Genomic DNA, 24,002 nt, shown 5'->3' with positions numbered 1-24,002 from the left:
GGCACGGCGACAGTATGGCGGCGAGCTGCTGCTGGAAGGATGCTGCTGTCGCCCCTGCGCTTTCTGCTGCCTCCGGCATGTGAACGGACCCCCGGCAGCAAGCGGAGAGTCGACGAAGGGAAAGGCCCTTGGCCGTGAACAGCGAGGATGACCAGACTCGCGGATTATTTCGTGGTGGTGGGCTACGATCTCGACAAGAGAGGTGAGAGGACGGCTGTACAGCTCCTTCCCCCCCTCGCTAGGCTAAGCTATGGCTAAGGCTAAGGCTAGCTTGGTTCAACCATGGCCACGGTAAACAGGCGGGGAGGCGGAGGGAGAGCAGAAGGGAGAGGGAGAGGGAGAGGGAAAGGGAGGCGGGGACGGCCCTGCCCGGACCGGGACGCGGCCACCTCCCAACACGGGTATGCGTTCAACTCTCAGCCCGCGGATACCAAAGGCCTCTGGAGCTTACGAGGCAGAATATCAAACGGCTGCCTGCTCCCTTCGTAGGGTTCTAGCTAATGTTACTTGGGTCGTGGAATAGCGGGCGCTACACCCGCTGTAGTTCACTGTGTCTGTGAAAGGGAGGGATTTGGGACACGACCCAAAGCGAATCAGGTCGCGGATTGGGGCGATAGCAGACGTGTCGACGTAAAGCTGCTGACTGAAAGTTGGACGGAGTTTTGTTGTGGTTCGTGTTGGGCTTGTTGTAGAGACTGAACAGCTTTCAGATGAGTGTATAGATGTGAGCTGAGGTTAGAAGGGTTTAGTGCTTCAGTGGGCGATGTAGAGCCGGGTAGATGCTTGGTTTGGGCTGGGACTTTGCAAGCAGATCAGACCATGGTTGCTGTTTCCCATAAGTACGGTTAGTTAACGTTAACCTCGCAGCTGGTTCTTGTTGACTGGACCGTCCTGCGTTTTCCATGCATATGGTGAGAGAGAGAGGGAGAGAGAGAGAGAGAGAGAGAGAGACTCCTGCACTGCATCCTCTCCCACCCTGCCGTGCCAGTCTCAATCAAAGGCGGCCAGCTCCCTTTTCTGTGCTCTGTTGTTGAGAGGCTGATTGTTTGGGACCGTTATATGAGGCTCCCCCTGTTTGTGGCCTAGATTCGGGCTTATAATGTCCCGTTCAGCATGCATTATTCACACAGCCTCCTCTCAAGCAAGCAAGCAAGCAAGTCACTGGAAATTGGGAGCCAACCTTGGAGGTGCTTATTTATAGAGAAAGGCTTTGGTACATATCTTATTCATGAAGCGGATGGAAAATGTTAACATGGCAAGTCCCCAAAGGCTGGCAGGAGCGCGAGAGGTCTTTCTTTAATGCATTATTCTGCATTTTGTCTCTCTTTTCTTCTTCTCTGGCTTACGAAAGTCATCTCATGTGGTTGTCTTCAGCCCTGAGCGTGTGGCAGGATGTTATATGGCTGTGTTCTGCAGAAGGCCTTCCCTTCCTGTTTCTAGTCTGCTACCTTGTTTCCACACATGCACTCTCAGACTCACACACACACACACACACATCATCTGGTCTGCAGGCTTGTACATCTAGGTGCTGTGAGCTGGAAACCGCACTCATTTCACTTCTCGTTCATTTAGGGGAGTGAATATTCCACAAATAGAAGTTTCGGTGTAGAGAAGTCCAGTTTTCTCTAGGACAGGTGGACGTATATACTCATACGTTTAAAAATAGGGGGGCAGGACGCTCTAGAACCCTGTCCGGACATCAGCTATATGCGTCATCTGTTTCCAGTGAAATTACAGAGCGACGTGTTTGTGTTTAACACCTAACGCCGACCCTGCTTAGAAGAACTGCTAGCCTGAAAATGACACAGTCATGCTCTGATCAATATCTCTTCTGAGCGACTGAAGCTAGAGATGGAGAAAGAGCCGATGCTCGGGCAGTGCAGGGCAACACTCGTGACGTCATCGGTCACCGAGGTGGCTGGACTCTCACTGAGTGGTCTGACCTCTCTGCTGGAGGTCACCAAACAGAGCGGTGTGGGTCTAGCACAGGTGCGGAAGTGTTGCTAATTCGGATTTCTGCTCTGTGTGACATCACAGGAATGTCTTACGGGCGGAGGCGTTGACAGACATGCATGTTTTTCACAGCAGAGCTGTGCGCCTGGGCTGCAGGCCCAGTTATCTGTCTGTGTGTCTGCTCATCTGAGTTCTGGGTTGCATTGCTGTGATAGCTGTTGATGTCCTGTAGTCCACACTGGACTCTATCCACAGGCCTTTGATAAAGATCAGTGTAAACAGTGTCTACCTGCCACACAGGTGATTGAGTTTCTGTTCTGCTGTTCCCGGTCTGCAGCTACACGCCCTCTGAGACGGACACCTTGCCCGCTTTTGAAAGTGGAATTTAAACTTGTGATTTTTCAGTTATAGGGGCAAATATCATGCAAATCTACATTTTTCGTGCATTTCAAAAGATTTAAGAGAGGTCCGTAACATATTTATATAGTCCATATATGTTGTTATAGTCCATATGTGTCACACAAGCACATGTATTTGCATAAATCCACCTATTTAGCTTGCTCTTGTTGAGCCACGCCCACTCGCAGTAAGTTTATATAAGAGTGTTTTAGCCCCGGCTGCTTTTTAACAAGGCATAAAGCAGGGCAGCCAGTTGGAATAGAGGTCATTTGCATAACAGTACTGTACATAAAGACAGGTTAGAAAACAGTCATGTACAAATCCATTGGTTTTGCAACATAAACCTAAATACCATCAGACATGACCGACTATGAAAAATTCCTGTGAAGGTGGTGTTGACTCAACACTGTTGAGGTCTTGTGCCGATCAATTGTCTCCAATTGTTTCAACTCTGGACGCCCTGACACTTAACCCATCCCTGTTCCTATCCGTGTAAAAGTGTGTACAGTTTGTTAAGCAGGCTGAAGTGTCATCCTTGGTAATAAAAAGTAATGAAAATGGAAACTCCCTTTAAACAGGAGTGTGAGTGCTGACACTACAACAAGGGGATAAAATGCATGGACAAGGGCATTATTCCCAAGATGGCACTGTTACTGTTATTTTCACGAATGTGTATATCGTTGCTGTCCACTGAAAAACATGCAGAAGGTTTCCAAAATACCGACTCACAAAAATATAAATGGACTTTGAATGATAGTCATGTAAAATTAAACATAATTAAAGTAATTTGGAGCATTTCTGTTGGTCCATTTATCCAGAAGTACTTACGCAGTGTACTGAGCAGTTACAGGGTTCAAACCATGTCGATAACTAAAAATGGGCAAAAATGTGAATGGAGATTTTTTTATTGGACAACAGTGATATGTAATATTGGCTTATTAAAAGCCTTGGGTGAAACTTGGTTTCCCCAGGATTTTTACAGGCAGTGTCAGGTTTCTAATAATCCCTCGACACCCCCCAACCATCGTCACAGCTCCTCCACGACAAGACAGCACAACGGCAGTGGCGGGAGTCCAGTCAGAGTGGAGTTTGCAAAGCTGCTTGTTATGAAACCGCAGAACATTGCTTGGAGAGTCGTCCTCCAGTCCAGTTGTGATTGTGAATCTGACACTGTGTCCGATTCTTTTAGTCTCAGACGTAACCTGAATGGAAGGTTACTCTCCAGGAGGTTGGCTGGAGATAACTTTCAAAATTCCTGATTTCTATTTAAAGAAATGAGTGGTGGGCATCATTTGGTTTCCAGATCATTGGCTAAAGGATGGAGGAGGAAGCAATTGAGGAGGCTTTAGTTGGAGATATGAGATCTACCATATCCTCTGATCAAGGAGCTTTCTCCATTTCCACCCAGAAACAATGTGTTGCAGTGTGGGCCTTTTTGGGGTGGACCCTAAATATGCTGGAGGCCAAGCTTGGATGGAATGCCTCTTGGGGTTCTGCTGCACACTTGGCCCACCCTGCCCCCATCTCCCTCTCTCACTTCCCTCACAGAGGAGCTCCAGCTGAAAACAGTGAAGCCCCTAAACAAAGAGATGAGAGCAATTGTTCCTCCAGACCCTCTTTCGGAGAGCTATTCCAGGCTGAGCTTGCTTTTTTTTTCTTTCTTTCTTTCTTGTAGCACTGCTTTTGTTTTCTGCTAGAGACTACATAGATACATGTTCAGGTTTAGTACCGTCTTCTGGTGGAAAGAGCAGCCTTTGACTCTTAGCCACTTCTTCTGTTTGTTCATTTATATAGATACAAGCCTGTCAGTGTCAGAAACCACACGTGGGTGTCTAAGAGTACTTTAAGGCTTCCTCTCTTTGTTTGTAGGTTGGGCTTTTTCTCTAATACACACATACTGTTATACACTATGTTCAAATGTTTGTGGACACCCCTTCATTCAGCTACTTTAAGTTGGACCTGTTGTTGCTGGACCCCCCCCCCGTGGAGCAGCTGTGGAGCAGTCAAACTGTGTCCTCTGGAATGCTGGTGCTTCATCCATAATTTTGGGATGAGTTAGGGATGAGTTTTGGTGGGGATCATCCAACATCCTGATCTCACTAACACGCTTACCGCTGAATGCAATGAAAATCTCACAGCAATGCTCCAAAATCCAGTAGAAAGCCTTCTTCCCTGCACAGTCGAGACAGTTACTTCAACAACCCTTGATTTTTGGAAGGAATAATATATAAATAAGCAGGTGTCCCAGTACTTTTGTCCATGTAGTGTATGCATGCATTTAAACACAACCATTTTCCTTTATTTCTCTGAATTGAAGCTGCTGTTTCTGTTACGCTGATGTTAAGACCGAGACAAGATAAGTGGCCTTTGTTCTGATTGGCTGCTGTTCACTGTGCCTCATTCAAAAAGCCATGAGGGTTGAAACGCTCCTTAGACCTGCAGTGTGAACGGGTGGGGCTAAACATGATAGGATGAATAGGCCGAGATATGTAAATAAGTGGGTTCTAGGGCTATCAGAGAAACAGTACAGTCTAAAATGGGGTGTTTTTGTAGCGTCATTTACGAAAGCAGTGTTTATTTATTACCTCAGACTTCTGAATTATAATGAAACAATTTAGTTTTCCATGCTGGGGACCCAACTTCAGTGTGCATGGGTGGAGCTGAACTGCTGTATTCTGTATACATATTCAGATAAGTGAATGTGTGTGTATATATATATATATATATATATATATATATATATATATATATATATATATGTATGTATGTGTGTGTAAATTTAGATTTTGTAACATTGTAAACATTTTGCAGTTGTGTAAATTTTGCAGTATGAGTGAATGGGGAGTAAACTGTACATTTTTTATATTTTTTAGTGTTTTAAGATGTTTTTTTTAAGCATTTTGCTTATAAGCTCCAAAGTTTCAGCCCATATCCAAAGAAGCAAACCTCCAACACGGAAAAGTCATTGCTATTCCCAACCTGTTACTTTTTATTGCTCTGAAAGCTTTCCCCTCTACAGCACAGTTCGGCACAGCTCATGTACGAGCCTCTAGTACTTCATATGCTCTTGGTCATGCCAGCTGCCTGTCTTGGCCAGTCGTCCAGCGACGTCCCCCGAAGCCGAATCCAGACTTCCTTTCACGCAGCCCCTTTTGAATTCCGACTTTATTTCATGAGGATGAACACTGGGTAAATAAGGGGGTTGTATGGCATGATTATGGGGGCTGCGCTGTGTTGCCATGGCACCCAAGCCTCTGGCTGTTCTGCAGGGCTCTATAACAGGCCTGTGCGGTGGGAGGCCGGCTGCTTGCTGGATCCGGAGGCTCGCTCTGGCCTGGCCTACAGCGGATGGATGAGGCTTTCTGCGACTGCTGGCTGTCTGCTAGATGAATGCCTCTTATTCATGTGGCAGCTCCCGGGCATGCAGGGCACTGGAGGCAGCCCTCGGTCTGGGAGCTGACGGTGTTCAGTGTACACACGCACAGACACAGAGTGTGTGTGTGTGTGTGTGTATGTAGTTGTAATATGCCTTTTTGAAGCCTGCCTAGCCGTTTTAATGAGAAGATCAGTTGGCAGGATCACTGACTTAATGCTGCAGTTTTCATTCTTCTTGGAGTCTCAGCGTCATTCTGCACATTCTTTAATGTGCTTGGTGTGTTTCGTGTGCATGTGTGCATGCAAGCCATAGGGTCTTGCTAAGGGTCTCTGGGTCAAACGGCAGGCTCTGGCAGTGACCGAGGTGGGTCAGACCAGTGCAGAGGGAGTGAACGGCTTTCGGCTGCAAAGCTTTCATGGTCTTCCCTGGAATTTGGAGAATGTGAACAACCCCCCCCCCCCCTCAAAAGCCTAAAGGCAGACACTGAGGCAGTGTGTTTCTCACCATGCTGTGTTCAAGTAGTTTTTTTACTCATTGCTATGTTTTAAGATTTTATTAAATTTTATTAAAGCGTGCCCGCTTCTGCCGTCATGCTTTTAGGCTGTGTCTGTCTCTTGTCGGGCTGCTGAAACCTCTGCTTCCTTTTGATTGGTTGAGAGTTGTAACACAGGGCTTGTGTAGCAAGTTTGGTTTTAGGTGTGAAATAACTGCCCTCCTTCTTTAATTTGGTGTTAAGCCCTACAGAAACCAAGCGCATTGTTGGTAAACATCAGAGATTGACCCGTCAGCATTAGCCTGTGTGGTGTGTCCCACGTTGTTGGTTCTAGCTGGTCCTTGTCAGCGCTTGAGAATTCCTAAATGTGGCATGAGGAGTAAAACTGCAGGTTTGCAGTACTCTTAGGACTGTACACACCTCCTGTTTCAGTGCCAACATCCTAGTGCGATGTTGGTCAGCAGAGCCGTCTCTTCGATGTTGTATCGTAGCTTGGGAGCCATGCTGTCCCCAGAGTGCACTGGCTATCTACCGGCAGTTCGAAAAAAAAGCGGCGGCTAGTGTTTGGGGGTGTCCCTAGTAATGGGGAGAGCTCACATGAATGAGGGTTGGGTAATTGGCCCTCCAAATTGGGTAGAAATGGGGGAAAATTAGAAATGCATTATTTTTTAAAGAGTGAAAAACAAAAACAGAGAGCGAGCAGTCAGCATTAGTTGTCTTGGTGTGTCTGGGCCCTTTTTTTTAGGTTGTCTCTGGCCTTTGATTTCTTTCTCAGTCAGAACCAGGGTCCCTGGTGTACTTTCAGAGAGCAGCTTTTGGCCCCTGTATTAGAACTTTAGAGCTTCAAGTGGTGACGTTGGAGCTTGGTATGGCCTGGCAATGTTGTCATTAGACACCCATGCAATATAATCTTCTGATTTTAATACGCAATCTTTCCTGCACAACACATTTTAAGCCTACGATGCCCCTTAGAATGGGCAGATCCAAGGCTGTTCAATTTTGGGGAACTATTGATTTTGGAGTGCTATGTGTTACTTCTGAATTGAGCTGTTCGGTGTTGTGTTCATTTGGATCCAGGAGAAAACTGAATTTACTACAAACCCAAAACTCATTAAGCCTGGACGTTTTATGGAAAATGGAACCAATGCACACACACCCACACTCAGACTGTGCAACCGGAAGGAGCCAGGGAATCTGTTGGACTTGTGCTGAACTCCAGTGAGCGGAAAGATTAGATGTTGATTACTTTTCTATTGTCTTTCCGTTTCCTGAGCCTCTCCAGTGTTCACGTTCAAGCCGGTGTCATATGGAGGCTTACTAAATATATTATGCTGTGCTGATACCAATGAAGGCAGATCAGCCTTTACGGTGGCATACAAAAGCTTGGGGATCCAATCACAATTTGTTGCTGTAAATAGTGATCTTTTTTTTATTATTATTATAATTATTATTTTTTTTAAATAAGGAAATGGGCCCAAAGTGGCAGTCAGTATTTAGACCCCCCCTTTTGCCAAGTATCACAGCTTGTAAATGCTATTTGTAGATGGCTGAAAGTCTTTCAGTCCTTGTTTAGGGCATTATTGTCCACTTCTCCTGTAGAAAGCTTCTAGTTCTGAGAGATTCTTGGGCCATCTTGCACGCTCTGCTTTGTCCACAGGTATTCACTGATGTTTAGGTCAGGGTACTGTGAGGGGCCACAGAAAAGTGGTCTGTTATGAATTTCTAGGTGTGTTTAGTGTCATTAAGCTGCTGTGGAAGCCGTCCTTTTTTTCCAGAAGTTGCTGGTATTTAAGTGAATTTATTCTTCCATTTTCAATTGAAATTAAGTTTGTTAGCCATGCAGGCTAGAAGTGGAAGCAGTCACATGACAAAATGAACCAATCACGTAACCCCACATTTTGCATCGGGAGCGGATAACTTCCACACGAACCCCCAGGTTTCAGGGGAACCAGAGATTGGTTCTCTAGCCCCCTCCTGGGCTCGAAAACAGCTTCCACACTTGTACCGAGCTCTCAGCGCAAGCAAGGAAGCACCCATAGTCTAAAGAAGAGTGATTTCTGCTGTGATACGATCTGCTCTCTGATAGAGAGCACAGTGTATGAGCTTCTCCAGTTGAAGGGTTTGTTTGTGTGGCGTCATTTTAGTTTCAAACAGATTCCCACTGGATGTTAACAGCGTCGCATGCCATCTGTGAAGAATAGCCCTTGTCCCAGTGTAGTGTCATGTGGGGCATCTGTTGGCAGTGCTGGGCATCGTTCTTGCGTTCTCTGCTTGCGATTGCCTGTAATCTCAGAAGCCTGTGCTGTTTGTCACCAGTCAGTCCTTGCTTGAATTCCCCAGCCTATAATCTCTGTTGAGTAGACGGTAAACACAGGTCAAGGCTTGATGTCTGGTGACCTGCTCTCTAGGCCAGCCTTAAACACACTCTGACCTAATACCTGTTTCGCCACCCTTTCCAGTCTGCGGACTTTTAGATGGGACAGGCGGATTGCAGATGTACTCATCTCAGGTGGAATTGTTGCGATATGGACATTTTGTAAGGCGCCACATTAGTTGTGTAAGGCAAGTCCTGTTTTGATTATGCGGCAGTCCCATCATTTATGGAGGCAATCGGTCGCTGATTTGAAAGTAGGCCAGCTCAGCAAACGCTGGTCATTGACACAATTAGGCATGCTTTTGAAATGATAGTTCAGTCTCCTATCTACCAGATGGCTGGGTGTGGGTTTGTGCGAATGCCACAGAATGGTGTCGTTCGTATCAGTTGGGGTGTGTGTGTGTGTGTGTGTGTGTGTGCTGGTGTTTGAGCTGATTCAGATCTGAAATCAGAAGTGACATGTTTGGACTTGAATAGAAGAAACTGTACCTGTGTGGCTTCTTTGTGTTGGGAAGTGCTTTGAGGAAGCTGCTGGTGCTGCTCCTGTTGTTTGGGCCTGTTCTGAATTGGCCAGCAGAAGCTGCTTGACCACTCCTAGCAGAAAACAAAAGCATGGCTTAAAATGTCATACTGCTCGTCTTCGAAGAACATAGCGTTTTGGGACAGCGGTGACTTCTGTTTTCTCTAGGAAAGAGTGGAACTCTGTGCTTTTTTTGGTCCTGTATTGCCGGGGTTTTTTTATGGCGGTTTTAAGTGTGTGTGTGTGTGTTGCTGGTGTGCAGGAAGGATGTGAGCTTGTTGAAGAGCTTTTTTGCACAAAGAAAACGTCACTCATGGTCACCCCGAGCGACAGTGATTTTTTTTTTTTTTGGCCGATGCTTTCTCTGCACATCCACCCAGAGCGGCAGGGCCAAGGAGAGGCCGAGGGAGGCTGGGGCCAGAGCTTTTTGGAAGGGGGGAGCTGAGCTGGGCTTCTGCCTGCCTGCTCTGCTCTGCTTTTAATCAGAAAGAGTGCTGTGGGACTGTGACTCATTGGCTTTCAGTCTTACATCAGCACAGTCACATTCTGTCTCTCTCTCTTTGCCTCTCTCTCGCTCTCTCTCTGTGGGTGTGTCTGAGAGCGAGAGAGCGGGACAGGGAGAAAGAGGCACATTCTCTCAAACACACTCACTGTGTCAGTATTCTCATAAATATGCACGTGTCCCTGTAGTATGCATTTTCGCATTTCACATGCATTATCGGAAGCTGGACTGTTGGTTTCAGTCAGTGCGGTCACTGTGCTGTTTACTAGTGATCTATAGTGAACGTTAGCGGTCAGTCTACCAATTAATAGGACAGCTAATAGAGGTACAAGGAGGTTTTTAAAGCCTAATGTGTAAAAATAAGCTTAACTAAATGACAAACTGCCTACTTGACCCGTTGTTATATACGTACTGTGCAGAGATCAGCAGAAAATGCTTACCATTTTAAAACCTTAAGGCCTGTATGTGGACACATGCTTCAGTTCTTCACCTTCAAATAACCTGAGTCACATAGTAGATTCCTGTGAGTTAGTCGGGCGTTTGACAGGGGTGTAAGCGACTTTGCCGACTAAAATGTGTGACCAAATGCGCCAGCAACTCCTCAATAGTCGATTAGTTGGTGACGTCACACGTTTCTCATGCTAACTATGAACGGTTCACTCAGTCTGGACGGGCGCTGCAGTGGAAACATGCTGACTGAGCAGCTGTCCGTCCGTCTGTCTGTGACGTGAACGGAACGCGTGGATAAAACTGTTATGGAGCCCGAACGCAACATGGCTACACATCTGGAGCGACATCACTCACTGTGTGAGTGGACAGCAGAGTTCTATTAGTGTGAGGCGTGGGAGTCTCATGTGGACACATGCTGAGTGTGAAAAAGGTCTTAGATCTTCAAGTAAGTCAACCAGCAGACGTTACTGATCACTGGATGAAATATGAAGTTGTCATAATGCCCAGCATGGATAAAGTCCCACCCTTGAACGGAAAGAGCCAGTCAGCTTGCTGAACCCCCCCCCCCCACTGCAGCAAGAAACCAATCAGTTTGCTGAGGACAGTCGATGATGTGGTTCTGGCCAGACTTTGCAGACTTATACAAACTAAGTAGTAACACAGAAGGCTTTCAAACTAAAAGCTAAAATGAATATCTCAAATTTGTTTCTATTTTTTCTTTTTAGCTGATCTGTAAAATCACGAGGAAATGTTTTAGTGCTGTATTTTATTGCTTCTATTTTGCACATCCTTTTACGTTTTGACAGGTCGTCTTCAATGTCCCAAAATTTAGCCATGTCACTCCACTGCTGCGTTCTCTCCACTGGCTTCCTGTAGCTGCCCGCATCAGATTTAAAACCCTGACGCTGGCCTACAAAGCCAAGAACGGACCTGCCCCTCCGTATCTGATGGCAATGGTCAAAAGCCAAAATGTCAAAATGTAAATGTAATGTAATGTAAAAAATTAAGTTTGTTTTATATTAGCAGGAAAGTTCCATGACAACAGTGAATTTCTAAATAAGTTATTCAGCTTTATCGTCCATATTGTTCATAAAACACCCTCAAGCTAAATTTTAAATCTGAGTGACTCAATTAATTAAAATAATTGATTATTTGCTTCAGTAATCTGCACATTATTCCACTATCAAAATAGTCAGTTGTTGCAGCCCTGATGTTTGCGTAGTTTAAACTTTTATCTGTACCTTTTTAAAAGCTATACTTTTATTTTTTTAAATGCTTTTTATTTTAATGAAAAAATATACCAGATCATTATCAACCAATATGTGTGATTTCATTATTGATCTTGGAAAGGAAAATGTGGAATGAACATGAATATGATATGAATACATATAAAAAAAGAGACCATCTGGTCTGTGTGGTGTTTTTGAGTGATGCCATAGAGGAACCACACTTGGTTCCATAAAGAACCAAGTTTGTAATACACTGTTAAAAGTTCCTTGAGGATCTTTTAGGGATTATTTAGTTTGAAACTGTGGAGGAACCTCTTAAGGTGCTTTGAGCAACTTTTATGGTACCTTAATAAAGGTATTCTTAAAGGTTACTCCACAGTTTTAAACTAAAGAACCCTTAAAGGTTCATCAAGGAATTTCTTCTTTTAACAGTGTATTATAAACTCCTTCAACCTGTAATCTTCTTTTCATCAGTTGAACACATTGAATCTTCATTGGGTCTTTATTTATGGGTGTAGGAAATTGTAATGCATTGTCTTTTAAGCTGTTGTATGTCGTTGAAGATTCATTGAGAAGGTGAATTTTGTTCAGTCTTGGTATTGGTATCTCAAGGCTCTGTAATTTCAGGTTTAAATGATTTCACGATCATGCAGTGCATATTGTCTTCACAGAGCTTTGAAGCCCTGCATTGCAGAGGAGTTGGACTCTGATGGTAGCGTGGCTTTGCAGTTGTTGACAGACTGTGGTTTCTGGTTTTGATTTAAAGCCAAGCGCAATTTCCTTATCAGCCCCTCTCTGCGTCGTCCTGGTCCAAACTCACAGCGAGCTCTTAAAGAGACAGTGATGATTTTTATTGCACACTTTTTTTCATGGTCTCTTATAGTTGTTATTCCCCGGTCTTGGCCCTGGACTACCCCTGCTTTGCACGCTGTTGTGCTCTAACGCACACAGAGCTCAGGAAACAGGTGGGTTTGAGCAAGAAAGCCACTGAAATGTGCAGGACAAGGTTACTCCAGGACAAGGGTTGGGAACCACTATGCTGGGGTTATCTATGGAAGCTTAAATTATTAACATCCAATTTGGTTGATTATCAACCGTTAAGGCTAGCATCTACTATGAATTTAAACGGCGCGGTCTGACATTTGTATTGTATGTGAACTGTAGGGGTGTCACGATACAGTCGTGACCGTGCTGGAGTGGAGTATTGGTACGGGTTGTTTGCAATCTTTGGTGTTTAAACAGTGAAGCTGCATTAGGTACCTACAGTTCCAAGAAACCGTAAATGACCCTTACTATTATTACTAATAAAATATGGTCTGATTGTTAAAGGAGTCAGAGTTATAGACGGTCACAATCTGTCTAAACTAATAACACACAAAACAGTGACCTGTCTTTTATTGAGCATGTTGAGTAAACATCCACAGTTCAGGCTAGAAAAAGTAAGTGGACCGTTGAATTGAAGATCCTGTAGATCCTTCTTTAGCCGCAATCGATTCCACCAAATGTTTTCTGTAGCTGCACATAAGATTTGCACACCGTTGAGAATTGTTTGCAAATGTGTTCCAGTTCATCAATATTTCTGGGATGCCCTGCTTACACAATCCCTGTTCAGGCTCTTCAGGTCATGCCATAGCATCTCAAAAGGTGTTAAGGTCAGGACTCCAAAATACACATGATCATCTTCCTTGCCATTCTTTACATTGATATGTTGCCTCATCCAATATCTTTTCAGCTTTAGGTTGTGGACCTTACATTGTCCTGTAAAATATTTTTGATACACCTTTTGAATTAATTATTCCCTTATTTGACTGCAATCCGTCCACATCCTGAGGCCTTTTATGTTTCTGGTCTTGCATGCAGAATCAGTGTGTGTTTTGAGTACTATTTCAATTTGTTTAGTAGTAGGTTACATATCAGATACTCGGTTGGTCGAGTGGACCATCTTCACCAGCACCTAAACAGCATCGTCAGCTATGTGCTTCCCAACCTTGGTGCTTCAACTAGAGAAAGGCTGGTTAATAAGCTGATTAGTTGAATCAGACGTGTTGGAGCAAGGAAAACGGCAAAATGTACAGGATAAGGATTAGGAAACACTGGTTTAAGCCAGTAATACCTAACAGTCTCTGAAGCTTATCGTCACTGTTTCACAAAAACCTTGAATCTTCAAAAATGGTGGCTTTATTGGTGGAGGAAAAACCTTTTTATCAGCCCATCTATTGTGAAATTTTGACGCTGTATAAAGGACAAGTAAAGAGTTTTTAACAACAGCCACGATATGCTTTTTGTAATTAAAAATCAGTGATGACAGAATTCAATGGTGCAACCTACTTCCCAGAGCGCTGGGCTCAAAACGTGCAGTCTGATCTTATCTCAGCACTGTGTTGCATAACCTGGATAGCAGGTGAATTCCTGTGAGATGGATGTTTAGAAAGCGCATTAGAGTGGTTTCAGTTTGAGTGGTCACCCAGAATTCTGGGCATGCCCTCGGTAGTTCCTGGCTCTGTGCATCCATGTGAATGTGGCCTTCAACGTAATCACTGTCTGTGAATCCAGCTGTCTTGCTGTAGGCTTTCAGGTAAAAGGGGGAAAAACCTGTTGGAAGAGGCCGCAAACCCACTGCCTGTGCATCGTGTTTCATGCAGACTTGCTAGCAGTATATCAGTAACATTTGTGGGCGTAGGCCAGAAATGTCCAGTTCTGAATCCAAAGGGCTGGTGTGACTGCAGGCTTTCTTTTAAACCAGGCACGACCACATCTGACTTTATTTGGACATTCAATCATTTGTTTGTCTTGGTGATATTTGCAAAGGCAACAAAACAAAAAAGCTACCTACAGACCTTCATCATCCACAAAAACCTATAGCCTAAAAAATGGTTGGTTTGCGGTGTGAAAACAACACATTTTTTGGATGGATAACTGTAGATGAACCCTTATTTATAAAAGTAAAAAAAAAGGGCAATCTGTTACGCTCATTCTGCGGTGTGATGCGTGACTGATTCTGACACTGAGGCAGACTTTGGCGCCACACCTGGAAAGGTAACTTGCTGAATTGACAACATGCCAACATAAGACGCAAGCCCTTCTATAAACCAGTCAATGTCCCGTATAGGGAGATGCAGCCCACAAAGCTGATGACAACGGAAAATAGCAAAGTTCTTTAGTGCACTCGTGAAACTGCAGTATGAAGCCAAAGCGACCTGGCAGAAACGTATCCAATGCAAAACTAATTGCAAACCTTGGTTTAGACCTTTGTTTAGACTTCTGTGTTTGTTCAGGTGTGAAAATGTCCTAAAAAGACTGTAATAGACCAATCAATAACATTGATAGGCTGACTTAACAACTTATTTTTCCTGTTATAATAAAGCAAACGTAAATTATTATTTTCATTATGTAATTAGGTCTCATGTCAGCGGCCCACACCGAAACAGCCGGGTACCAGGCTTGTAAAGCAGTTCACCACATGTGAAAGGGCAATAACCAGGTGCTTGATGTCAGCGTGATCAGTAATCTGTTTTAATAATCTCCACTGTTGGTAGCATTTTGGAACCGTGTGGGATGTGCACTAGCGGCAGCCAACTTGTTACCCAGATAGCCGTGTATTTAATCCGTTCAGACACTGCTGCTTACATTATTTCATAAAGTTAGTCATCTAACCTGGTTAGATGGCTGATAGCGATGGCGTGTTTTTGACTTCTGAGCACAGTTTTGGCTCTGTTTTAGGATATGCATGCTACTAGGGGAGGATGATTATGGTAATATATATATAAAATATGATTATATTGTGATATTTGATTTCACGATACACACTATTTTGACATGCCGACAAAATGCATTAGTATCGACAGATACTTAAAGACCGCTATTAAAGTACTCTCATACTGAGCACATCTAATTAAGATGTGTAGTTGCCCAGTGTTCTTTAAGCATATCCACGATAAAAGTTATCACAGTTTTAATAAAATATTGTCATATTGTCCATTCCTGTATGCTACCATGCTAAGTGTCTTCTGTAGATGCTGTAGAAGGATGTTTACTAGGTGTTTCTCTGTCACGTTCCTGTGGTCGCCTGATGTAGGTGGTATGCACAACCATAATTGAGCTGATATTGATATTGACATTTGTCAAATAGTTGTTAGAGCCCTTTTAATCTTTTTAAATTTGTGGTCTCAGTTTTCAGGCAGTCGATCAGGTGTGCTCCTGCTTTGCTAGAATGGGAATATGTAACTACACTGGCACTTAGCAGACCTGGTTGGACATCTCTGACCTAATCTAATCTCTAGAGATGGGCAATATGAGGATATTTTAGTGTATCGTGATGCACTATATTTTTTTTGGAGCATATCATGGATGCCGGTGCTTAAAGAACCATGACCAACACCATGTTTCATTACAGATACTGTTATTAGTTTTACCAAATCTTGGATACAATTGCTGCAATTTATATAGGCTAGCATATTGTGTGTTGTGCAAGTCTTTAACCCTTTGTGCTTTGTGACTTTGATTACATCCTATGGATTACTATTGTTGCTTATAATTTTTGTTGATTTTTAATAAATTCCTTTTCATCTTCCCAGTTTGGTACTTCCAGTTAACCCACCCTTTCATAGCTCCCCCTAGCACTAGCAGTGCTCCTTACAGTAGGAGGGTAAGGACATAACACATGTCTTCTCTGACGCACACCAAGCCACCAAAGCTGCACCGCTCTAACAGGCACATGTGCCGGCCAACTTTGCGGTTAACTGATTCTGTTCATAGCTCTTACTCCTACTTAAGTATCAAAATGAGTTGGAATGCACATCTCTAGTATGTATCTGCACACACAGTCAAACCGCTTTAGTCATTTTAAAGAACCCTCACTAAAACCAGACGCTGGGGGCTGTGCTATATTCAGCTTTTGACTCTGGCCTCTGTGTCTCGCTCTGATGAAGTTCTGCCATGTATATTATGTATTTTCTGCTCATACATGACAGTGGCGCTTTCTTGCTAGGTGCGTTTGGCTGTACATGTGTGTGTAAAATATAGTTTTTCCTTCTTGGGCACCTTTAACCAGTAATCTCATCCTCAACCTCCCAACCTCAGCCTCTCACTACCCCACCTGTTATTGAGCTGAGACCTCACTCGCGTTGCAAATACCTCAGTTTTTGCAGGCTCAAATAAAAATGGCTTAACTCCTCCTACAAATCTCCCTACTAGCCTTCTGGCCTATTAGTTGTTCATCACCCTCACCCAGCGCTGAGGCCGATGTGTGGTGTTGTAGGAGGCGAGTGCTCCTCCATGATTGCCTCTTGCTTGATACGGGTACGATTTAGTATATTGCGTTATATTGTGTATAGAGTGAGCAAGATAATATATTGCTATAGCAAATAACTGCTATAACAAAAATATGTATAAAAGTTCACTTTTTATGCAGTCAGAACAGTGGGATCAGGGCTTAAATGCAAAACAAAATTCCCCACTGCCCTCCATCATTCTTTATGTGTAAAAATGTTTTTTAAGAGTTGGCACAATGTTGCAAAACATATCGCAATACTTTGATATATAGATTTTTTTTTTTCCTTACGCCACTAGACGAAACCCAACCCTAGTCCAGGGTTTCGCGTTGCTTATGTCTACAGTGGGTTTAGTACAAGCTTCACTGGCTGAGAGTTTCACTTCACCTGTTGATGAGTTGAGGCTGACAGTCTCGTGGCCTCCTTCTCTGATCTCTCTGACAATTTCCTCAGAACTCACAGTCTGCTCATATGAGTCACAAGTGTTGACCAGAGCAAGCACCATTTACCCTAGTTTTCACACTGTCAGCTTGTTGGTTTTCTGGTTTAGAGCTTCCCCCATTCCCCCATTGATTTGACTATTCAGTTAATCAGTAGATCTACGTCTGCATTTATGACCTGTTACACGGGCTGGTGAATGTAGTATTGGGAGTCTTGCCCAAGGACTCTCATTAGTTTTGTGTAGCCTAATGGCTGGCCAAGGAATCCAACCCTGATCTGCCCCTGGAAAGGTGGTGTCTTTACCTTCAGGTATAACACACTGGTTCTGATTCAATGTATTGCGATAATGCAGGCAAGATTATATATTGCTCTATTAGGTATTCTATATTCTGCAAGCAGAATTTGTGGCATCTGAAGGTAGAGTACAGTCTTTAATTAAAAATCAGTGCTGGGTCTTTGGGAATCGATACATATTGCAATACTCCAGTTTATCAATATTTTCTTACACCCTTGTCTTACCTCTGCAGTTCCTCTGGCTTGATTTAAAAAGGGTCTTCTCAGAATATGCAGCACGTATGTAGAAGCCATATTAGCACTACCTGTAGCACATTGCAGTCTGTAGTAATGATCAGGTTTGTCATATGAGCATTTTATTATATTCCATAATTGACATCATTGAGTATTTAGTGAATGTTTCGACAGATTAGGTCATCAGTTTAATTGAACTCTCTCCTATAAAGAGATTTTGATGAAGTGGATTGGAGCTTCAGAGGTTGCATGACTAGCCAAATTGTGCCTTTTGCACGGTGAGCATAAAAACGCTCACTGAATGTTCTTTGCCCTAGTGCTGTACACTTCACAGACAGCTGTGGTCCACTGGAGGACCACTTTAGAGAGCAGGAATGGAATTGTTGGGTATGCGAATGTTCTGATAGCTAGTACTCCATGCCAAACTCTCACCCTGCACCGATGCCAGCTGATCATCCGAGAACATTCCTCATGCCTGCCATGCCTGGCCTGACCCAGTAAGCAGTCACAGTCTCACCGGTGGCACTCTGCACTTGCACTGTACAGTCACCCCAGTTAAAGTTGGCCAAAAGGGCGATGAGTGCTCGTAAGCCATAGCCCGGCCCTTATAAGTACTGTATGTGATATTTTGGCAGTTTGTTGTGATGTAGGGTTGATTGCACCATTTGAATTGCAAAACCAGGTTGTTGGGGACTTTTTTTGCAAGGCTTTTCTACTCCAATCAGAAACTCTCCTTCAACTTGTTTTACTTTCAGTTTCTTTGAACAGAAAGCAGGTGATATTTTTTTCCTATCTAGCAATTTGCTGTGTGTGTGTGTGTGTGTGCGTGTGTGTGTGTGCGTGAGCCTGTGTTTAAGCAAGGAGTGTCCTGAAAAAGCACGACTGACACATACAAATATGAAATGCTTTTTCCAAAGTTTCTGTCGTATATGAAGAACAATTTATGGATTCGTTTGAGTTCTTTGAGTTGTATGACTCTGTGTAGAACCATTGCCTAGACCATGGGTGGAGAACTCCTGGAGGATTTGGGCAGTCCTCTGGATTTGTGCTTTTCTTGCTCAAGCAAACATGTTAATTGCCAGGTTTAGCAGATGTGTTGAAAAAAGGAAATCGTCAATCTCTGCTGGACTCCAGCCCTCGGTTCCCAACCTCTAGCCTAGACTAAAGAACCCTTGAGGAACCCCTTGAAGAGCCTCTTTCCTCACACATTTTTATAAGATAAGATAATCCTTTATTAGTCCCACAGTGTCCCAGCAGAAAGGGATAGCAAGACACTCGTAGATAAATAGATTACGTAGATAAATAAATTACACTATATAGACAATATAAATAAGAAGTAAAAAAGCAAAAACTATATAATAACTATATTATATACAGGTTACTGCAAATGACCATTAGTTTGGGGGGGGGGGGTATTGCACATAGTATTTTTACATTGAGGGACCTCTGTTCCCTGAACGTGTGTGTGTGTGTGTAGTTTAAGTGTGTGTGTATGTGGTCTGCTGGGAGCAGAGCTGGTTGTGCGGTCTGATGGCAGCAGGAAGGAAGGACCTGCGATACCGCTCCTTCCCACACTTGGGGTGAAGCAGCCTGTCACACTGCTGCCCAGTGCTGCCAGAGTCTCATGCATGGGGTGGGAGCGACTCTCCAGCATGGATGCCAGCTTGGCTGTCATCCTCCTGTCTCCCACCATCTGCACTGGATCTAAGAAGCATCCCCGGACATAACTGGCCCTCTGAGTTTGTTCAGTCTCTTCTTGTCTGCTGTCGAGATACTACTGCCCCAGCAGACCACTCCAAAAAAAGATGGCAGATGCCACCACTGTGTCGAAGAAAGTCCTCAGGAGTGCTCCCTGCACTCCAAAGGATCTCAATCTCCTCAGTAGTATACGGTGTATGGTCACATATAGCCTATATCAGTGTGCAGAATCAGTGCTTTCTGTGATCTACCATGTTTTATATCGCTGTATAAAAGATGTACAAGGCTTTGGATCTTGTTGGATGCACTGTTTTTTTATTTATTAGAGAGTGTGAGAGCTTATTCAGAACACAGGTTGCATCTAAATGAGAAATATGAGGCTTATTTTCCCATGTGTGTTTTCTCTTGTTCAAAATGAAAGTTTCTGACTAACAAAATAAACATCAATGAATTGTTACATTTGGCAGAGCCCATTCATTACATATCATATAAGTGCAAGTACAAAATCAGGGTTTAGGGAGGAAAAGCTGTAGTGTTAGAAGATACTGGATTGAAATGAATAAATCATGTGCAGTATGGACTTTATTTAAACTATAAGACGTGAACTTTTACTTTTGGTTTCTGAAAATGAAAATGGGGGAAATCAGATATTTTAGCAGGGGAAGCATTCCTTACTCCTATGCTTACTCCTAGGAGGAGAAGGGCTGCAGGAAAACGCCATCAGGCACTCGCTTGGCTGCTGTGGTTATAAGCACTTGTTTTAGACATGCTGGGATTTCAGATGGATATTGTGACCAGCAGTGATGTTTGAGCTGCAGGCTGGTTTTGTGTTCTGTGTTGTTTGTTTTTTTATGTGTTTTGCCTCCAGAATTCCCAAATTGGGTCAAGACAGCATTTTAAGATTTGGTGAAAACTGAGCTCTTGCCTATTCTGCAGAAGTCATATTTAGCTTATGGTTTATTTATGGGGTGTGTGTGTGTGTGTGCATGCATGTGAAAGAGATTGTGAGCCATTTACACACTTGGTACATTAAGGGGGCTCTTAAGAGCATGCAGGCCTGTTTGCCAACTCAGCAGTGATATCGGGGAGCTAAAGGCTGGAGGCTTGTGGAAACACAGTGAAGTGGAGTGTAGCAGAATGTTTCTGTTTTAGATTTCCCGGAAAAGTGTCTGCTTCTGGGATTGAGGGAGGAGAGATGAGAAAGAGAGGCTGAGGGATGGAGAGGAAAGGGACAGATTTGGATGAGGTTTCAGGTCGACTGATCTGAGAAGGTGTGTTTGTGTACAGTAGGGGTGTAATGATACAAAAGTGTACAGGCTACATAGAATTTTTGATCCATGTGTGTGTTAAAATGTCTACCGATTAGGGCTGGGCGATATGGTGTGTGTATGTGTGTGTGTATATATATATATATATATATATATATATATATATATATATATATATATATATATATATATATATATATATATATCACAACATATGTAATCACAGACTAAATACAGTATTAATCAGTAGCGACTGATCCTTAAAAACTACTATTCAGATTCTGTCCCATACTGAACACAGTGATTTATATTCAACATCTACTGCTCATCTAATTAAACCAGTCTAATTACACTGTAATGAAACCTGCAGTTGATCAGTGTCTATTAAGCTCTAACAGTATCTTCGATATGCTTAGAAAAGCATATTGTTATCATGATGACGAAATTGATCACAATATGATAAAATATGGTCATGTTGCCCAGCTCTACTACAGATATTAGTTTGGATAACTACAGTTTTTTTTCCAGTGCATGCTTTACTCCCCCAAATCAGCCCCCAAAATGACACTTCCATAGAATGTATAAGCAAACTCAGACGGGAAAGCCCAGGTGTTTGAGCATGGGTGTGTCTGTAGCATTAGATCTGCGGCCTCCCGCCCACTTCTGAGAGTCCACCTAGATGCCTTGTTTTGAGATTTGACAGCAGGCAGGTCAAGGGGTGGAAATAATGCATTAGGCTGTCGCACAAAAACCTTGTAACTCCAAAATGGTAACTTTGCATGAGAACGAAAAAACCTTAACCTTTAATGGCAGTCAATGGAAAAACATTTTGGAGCATTTCTATTGGTCCATTCATTATGAACTACCAGATTCACGTGCCTATATGTCTTAATCTATTGTGGTATGGTGCCGGTTATCAGAATTATGGAAGTTAGATGTGTACATGCCAAAAATGATGACACAGATGCCAGAAATGATGACACAACCCCTTCCCCAAAACCCCCGGCTCATCACACTCCATTTCCCTCTTATTTCCAGGTTTTGCTAACTGGACATGGAATATCCCTTCTACATCCGAGCCCCTGGGATCTATGACCTTTGCCTACAATCATATTTTTGACACGTCTTCCCAAAACCACATCCCCCACAAATAATGGCTTTACAGTTCAGGAACCGGTGTCTTCCCCTAACCTTTTACTGGAAGTGAGAGTAGTCAGTGTAGTAAGTGACCTGGAAGTGAGAGAGCTTAGCAGTAGCATAGCACTGCCCCCGAATGGACAGTGGCTTTCCTATAAATTACACAGCAGTGTAATTCACCTGACCTTATCTTTGCTCGTATGAATCATAGCAGATAGGGGAGTGGTCCAGCCACTACCTGGACATCCATCATTCTTCTTGAGGTGTAGTTTTGTTTTAAATAGTAGCTGCTGTTTCAGCTGCTGCTGTTCTTTTTTCAGACTGGGTTTATGTGTTTTGGTAATCCTGTGGGTATTGTCTTTTACAGCTTGTTACATGAACCTTGGCATGGTATTACGGATGTGCTGCACGGTTGCCGCCATTCATCCATTCATGCATCCAGAATTTGCAACTGATGTTTGTGGGGATTTCCAACACACACTCACAGACACACATTGGCAAGACACCTTCTGAAAGACCACAGGGATTTTTTCTGTTTTTTTTTTTTAATACATTTCTTATCAGGTGGAGATTTCCTAGCATGGAAAAGGAGTCTTCCTGCACGGCAAGGCTGTGTCATTGACTAGATCATGCTTGTCAAAGGTGGGACAGATGTGACCAAGTTGTCATGGAAAGGGAGGGCATATTTGTGATATTTAATGAATGTGATCTAAAAAAAATAATAATAAAATAAAATAAAAACATTGCACCTAAGAACAAGCTCAGCAGAACATCTACGGTGGTAGATGGTGATTATTACTGCCGATGACTCCAACTTTTGTATTTTACTTTTGCTATATTTTGCTTTAGTTAGACAAGTTACACAATTGGCCTTAAGGACCATGTTGTACCTTGGAGGGTATATTTACATAGTTTGTACCTTGTTGAACAAAAACCCTGGACCTTGGTGTTACCTGTCCTGTCCTTTTTTCTTTCCAGGTAGCGTCTAATTCCTGATCTGCTCAAACACAAATCTCCTCGTTACCCCAGTAGTTGAAGGAGCATGATCACATCAGTATAAAACAAGCTGTTTACACTATTTATTAAGCCAGTATATCAATGGTAAGTCTCAGTGTCAGCATTTCAGCCTAGGCGATTTTCATCAGATGCTCTTCATAGATCCTCATAAAGCCATGATGGTCAAAGTCAACCACATAATCACGTAAGGAGTGAGCCAGGAAGTTCAGTGAATTTTAAATAGGAAACACAAAGCAGGAATAGAACAATTCCGCAAGGCCAGTTTGACGAGAACTCGCAGGATTAAGACTGTGCAGCTGTGTGGCCGAAAGAAACCCACTTGTCATTGAGGTTAGTAAGAGAGAAAGGCTTTCAGTTAGCTAGGGATCATAAAGACTCTGTGACAACAGAAAAAGGCCATAAGGTCTGATGAGTCCAGATTCATCATATTCCAGAGCGAGGAACATGTTTGTGTAAGATGGGAAGTGCATGAAGCCATGCAATCAGTCAATCAATCAGTCAAGCATAGTGGCCACTGTGCAAGCCAGTGGCGGCAGTGTTATGGTCTGGGGTTGCATCAGTTGGTCAGATCTTAGATCAGCAAATTTATGTGGCAGTGAAAGGAAGTCAGCGGAGTACCCGAATGTGCCGAATGACCAGGTTATTCAATTAGTGACTGACTACTTTTTTTTTTTTTTTTTTTTTTTTTTTTTTTTTACTTTGCTGATTGTATGGGCGTATTCCTGGACGGCAGTGCCAAGGTTCATCAGGCTCAAATTGTGAAAGCCTGCCTCTGGTAGCATGAGGAACCATCACTCGTGAATTGGCTACCACAAGTACTCGTCCTGACCTTAACCCTACTGAAAGTCTTTGGAATGTGCTGGGGAGGACATTATGGAGTGCTTCTACTGGATTGAAGTCTGGATGTTGCATAAGGTCGTGGAAACAAAAGCTAAAGGCTGTCCTACAAAATGTTAGGGTGAGAGATTGGCAGGTCGTGTATATTCAAATTTTAAGTACATTGCAAAAGAATCACAGCGACGCTTATTTTTGACCATGTTCCAGATAAGTAGGGCACCCCCAGAAGCACACAGTGTGCATGTGCATAGTGCATGGTTGTGGTTGTGTGTGACTAATTATGCTGTTTTATGCTAGCAGCAGTTCCAGAGGTATTGAAACCATCCAGTATTCTAGTTTTTTTGACAGTTTAAACTGCTGTGTATTGAAGCTTTCTGTCTTTTTGCCAGTGTTGGCATCCACCACCATCCACTGATATCAAGTCCATGTAGACTTGAGCCCTGTTATGACATTTCCAACATTTTTAGCCTTAACACTTAAATGTGTTTCCTTGAGCCCTTCAATACAGCT

General features: G+C 43.3%; 1 protein-coding gene across 6 annotated transcripts in view; it reads left to right on the top strand.

Annotated features, from left to right (window-relative positions):
- The window catches only part of sbf1 (SET binding factor 1), a 75,377-nt gene continuing 51,375 nt past the window's right edge, over positions 1 to 24,002 (top strand). For all 6 annotated transcript variants that reach the window (XM_072673016.1, XM_072673014.1, XM_072673011.1 and 3 more), the window contains exon 1: positions 1 to 202. In XM_072673016.1, coding sequence (XP_072529117.1) covers positions 148 to 202 — 55 coding nt within the window. In that variant the 5' untranslated portion in view covers positions 1 to 147. The remainder of the gene's footprint in view (positions 203 to 24,002) is intronic.

This window comes from Salminus brasiliensis, chromosome 2 (genome assembly GCF_030463535.1).
Source record: "Salminus brasiliensis chromosome 2, fSalBra1.hap2, whole genome shotgun sequence".
Lineage (NCBI taxonomy): Eukaryota > Metazoa > Chordata > Actinopteri > Characiformes > Bryconidae > Salminus > Salminus brasiliensis.
This window is presented reverse-complemented; position numbering and strand designations above follow the sequence as displayed.